This window comes from Austrofundulus limnaeus, unplaced genomic scaffold, assembly GCF_001266775.1.
Source record: "Austrofundulus limnaeus strain Quisiro unplaced genomic scaffold, Austrofundulus_limnaeus-1.0 Scaffold583, whole genome shotgun sequence".
Classification (NCBI taxonomy): Eukaryota; Metazoa; Chordata; class Actinopteri; order Cyprinodontiformes; family Rivulidae; genus Austrofundulus; species Austrofundulus limnaeus.
This window is the reverse complement of record NW_013952985.1, coordinates 54,739-58,680: the sequence shown is the minus strand read 5'-3', so window position 1 is coordinate 58,680 and position 3,942 is coordinate 54,739. Positions and strand designations below refer to the sequence as shown.

General features: G+C 42.1%; 1 protein-coding gene across 1 annotated transcript in view; it reads left to right on the top strand.

Annotated features, from left to right (window-relative positions):
- Window positions 1-3,942, top strand: part of LOC106530966 (uncharacterized) — a gene marked incomplete in the record, with an annotated part of 73,050 nt that overhangs the window by 56,557 nt on the left and 12,551 nt on the right. The window contains 1 exon segment of the mRNA XM_014026703.1: window positions 2,339-3,013. Within this exon segment, the coding sequence (XP_013882157.1) occupies window positions 2,339-3,013 (675 nt within the window).

The following is a 3,942-nucleotide window of genomic DNA, read 5'->3' as shown; positions in this document are numbered from 1 at the left end:
GACTATGTCTCTCGGCTGGCCTGGGAACGCCTTGGAGTTCCCCCAGAGGAGCTGGAAGACGTGGCTGGGGAGAGGGAGGTCTGGGCCTCCCTTCTGAAGCTGCTGCCCCCGCGACCCGACCCCAGGTAGGCGGAAGAAAATGGATGGATGGATGGATGGATGGATGGACAGAGAAACTTATGAGTTTGGCAGAACTTAGAAAAATATTTATTAAATAGTTGATGTGAAGAAACGAGTCGCAGCGTTTCTGCTGCTGTGTGATTTATATTTTAGAATCATGGTCTCTCATTCAGCTGCATGAATCGGCTCAGAACTACAGTAAAATACCAGATTGTAATTTGTTCGGTGTGATGCTAAAAATACACGCTGTCCTCAATTCTTCTTGTGGTGATATCATCCTACAGAACAGCTGACATTGTTCCACTTATTACGCACAACTTTACGCAGCAACAAATCTATTGTCTGCATCTTGTGGAGCAGAGGAATCATCACAGCTGACCTGTTCTGATTTAATCTGCTGAGTTGACAAAGTTTTTTCTCAGTGAGAATTAAAATGTTTCTTACACAATTCACACATTTTATTTCCCTCAGCTGTGTGTGCGCTCCGCAGGCCTGCGCTCTGCATGTGTTTCCAACTACGTGACAACAATATAAAACTTTACAGTTTATAAACTGGACTGAGGTTCTTTTGATCATTTTTAGACTGATCTATTTTCTTGTCTGAGGTTAAATGATTTTCAGTCCCGGGGTTCAGTTTCATGATCGTTCGGGTTTAAAAAATAAAAACTCAAACTAAAATAAAAATCTAACAGCGTGTTCAGACGCTCCTTACATCCAGAAAACATAACAGAGTCCTATTTCTGTGGATTCAGGCCAGATTCATGACTTTGTGGGTTAAAACTGTCGACTGAAAAACTTTGCGTGGCTGCCGCACATTCTCACGGCCGGTGAAAAGTGTGCGTATATTTACGCACACTTTCACGCAACGTTGCTTTTGATACATCCTAACGTGGGCGTAGAACTTGGCGCACGCAACTTTTTTATGCGTACACACTGTTTATACATGCGGTCCCTGGTTTTCCCCTTTTTACTCTTCACAATAAGAGCCTACATTCTGGTGTGAAACATTGCCTGAAGTGTTCACCACAGTACCACTGTTATTGTTTGTTTGTATCAATTCTCCATCACTTAGGACATGACAATATTTAGATCAATCTGTGTACCCCTACTTCCTTGACTTTAAAGCTGGATGAAATGGTGTCATGAGCATTCAGACTGAGGTTGCTTGGAAAATAATGGATGGGTATCCAGTTTAGAATGAAAAGACCCAGGTTGGATTTTTACTAAATTAATTTTTAATGTTCAAACAGCTTAAAAAATCTGATATGGGAGGAATTCACCCTCCAGGTCGGGGAGAGTCTCTGCCTCAAGTGGAGGAGTTTAAGTATCTGGGTGTCATGTTCACGAGTGATGTTTGGATGGAGCAGGAGMTGGATCGACAGATAGGGACTTCATCCTCAGTAACATCCTCAGTAATGAGGGCGTTGCTTTGGTCAGTTGTGGTGAAGAAAGAGCTGAGTCGAAAGGCAAAGCCCCCTTTTTTCTGGTCTATCTATGTYCCAACCCTAAATGAAGGTTGTGTTTAAAGAACTGTTCATTCTTCACCACAGCAGTCATTAGGCGTGGATCATGACTGAAGGAACAAGATTCCAGTTACAAGCTGCCGAAATGAGCTTCCTTCATAGGGTGGCCGGGCTCAGCCTTAGAGATGTGGGGAGGAGCTCCGTCATCCGGGGAGAGCTCGAAATAGAGCTGCTGCTCCTCAACATCGAAAGGAGTCAGTTGAGGTGGTTCGGGCATCTGATTAGGATGCCTCCTTTTAGAGGTGTTCCACATGCCTCACTGGTAGGAGGCCTCGAGGAAGAACCAGGAATCACTGGAGGGATTATGTATCCTCTCTGGCCTGGGAACGCCTCGGTGTCCCACAGGACGAGCTGGAAAGTGTTGCAGGGGAGAGGGATTACTGGGTTTCTCTCCTGGACCTGTTGCCTCCGCGACCCAACTATGGATAAACGAAATAAGATGGAGATGAGAGTCACATAATTGGCCAAAATATCTGAGTTAGGCCACTTTTGCCTGCCCTGTGAACGTAACCTAAAACTTGGGAAAAACTGCATTCCTTCAGGGATTGTTGGAATACTTTAAAGGTGGAAGTGGGCAGGACTTCAGGACAGAAGGGTTTGAACCACATATTTAAAGCAGCAGTCTTACAGCTGGTGTAAACCTGCATGTTCATGTTAGTATTTATTATTTTTCATCTGTTTCTGCTTCTGTTTAGAGTTCATCCAGTGAGATGGCTGAAGCTAGTGTTGCTGGCCTGGATGACCACCTGCACCCAGCAGAACCTGATGACCTCTGTGAATCCAGATCAGATGCAGGAAAAAGTGATGAGTGTCCAGATGAGCTCTACAGCGATGCTGAACAACACACGTACCACACTGAGCACTTTAAGTCCAAATCAGGTTTTCAGTTTTTTGACGAACTTTCCTCGGGTCAAAGTTCTGATGACTCTGAGGTTGACCTCACAGAACCAGAAGCTTTACAATCTGATGGTGTATATGGTCTGGCTCCATCCCTCAATGCTCCTGCAGGGAATACAACTTCAGACCTCAGTACCAGCTTTGTTCTCAATCCAAATGTAAAAGAGCACCATAATAACAATAACAACGTCTTACTGTCAGACAGCGATGGATCACCAAAGAACTGGTTTGAAATGGCTGAAGATAAATCAGATCATTTAGAAGAAACGGCCCGTGTGCAGCTGACAGAGGACAGCGTCCYGTCCAGTCCTCAGAAAACTCCTAATCGACTGCTGGAGTTTTACCCAGGTGGAGAAAATGAGGTTGATGAAAACGGTCCTTTAGCTTTCTGGTTTCAGAACACTAAATCTACGAGGACATCCGGCTGTGGGTCAGAAGGGATGCAGACACAACTGTGTGCAATCATCAGAGAGGTAAATAATTGTAAAATATCAGTTTTGTGAGTGCCGTTATTTTGAAATGCTACATSAGAAGTTSCTCAAAATTGTTGAGGAACATCTGGAGGACTTTCATAGTCAGTCTGAAGCGTGAACAGTCTCTGACAACTAGCCATTTAGCTGCAAAAAAGACAGGAACTTAGAAAATGTCCATATTGGGAGTTCTTTTATTTTGAAATTCTACATCAGAAGTTGCTCGAAATTGTTAAGGAACATCTGGAGAACTTGCAGGTTCAGCCTGAAGTAAGAGCAGTCTCTGACAACTTGTTTTTTATGAAATGAAATTGTTAAATCCAATTTAAGACTAAATGAGCATTTTTTTGGTTTTGTTTGTAGTCCATTCTGTTTGACACATCAATGCTTTAATTGCTTAGAGAAAGATACCCACATGAAGAACACTCTAAAGCAATTMTTAAGAATAAGAAACATTACCCACACAGTCCATTCATTGTGCTAAGAGCAAAAACAAACAACAACAACGAAGAAAGGCAAACTAACTCAAATGGTTATAGGTATTGTGAAGTGGTCCCCTGTGGTCCAAAGACATCTAATATGCATACATGAGACTCACTGCTGGATATATATTACATTTTATGCAACATTGAAACAGTGTCCCTTCTACATAAAATAACAAAAAAATGAAAATGTGTTTTGTTATGAGTTGCAAGATGTCAAGTTTTTAACACTCAGCCCAAATACCGCAAAGATTGGCGACACTTTGTTGACCCAGATGTGATTTTTCAAAAGCCAAAAAGGTCAGAACCACATAAATCAAACCACAACTGGACCAATCGTTGTGGTTAAACAGAATAATATAAAATAAAATAATGAAACAGGCGTGGACAAAAATGATAGTCTAGAAAAGATTTGTAAAAATTAGGGACTCATATATATATATATATATA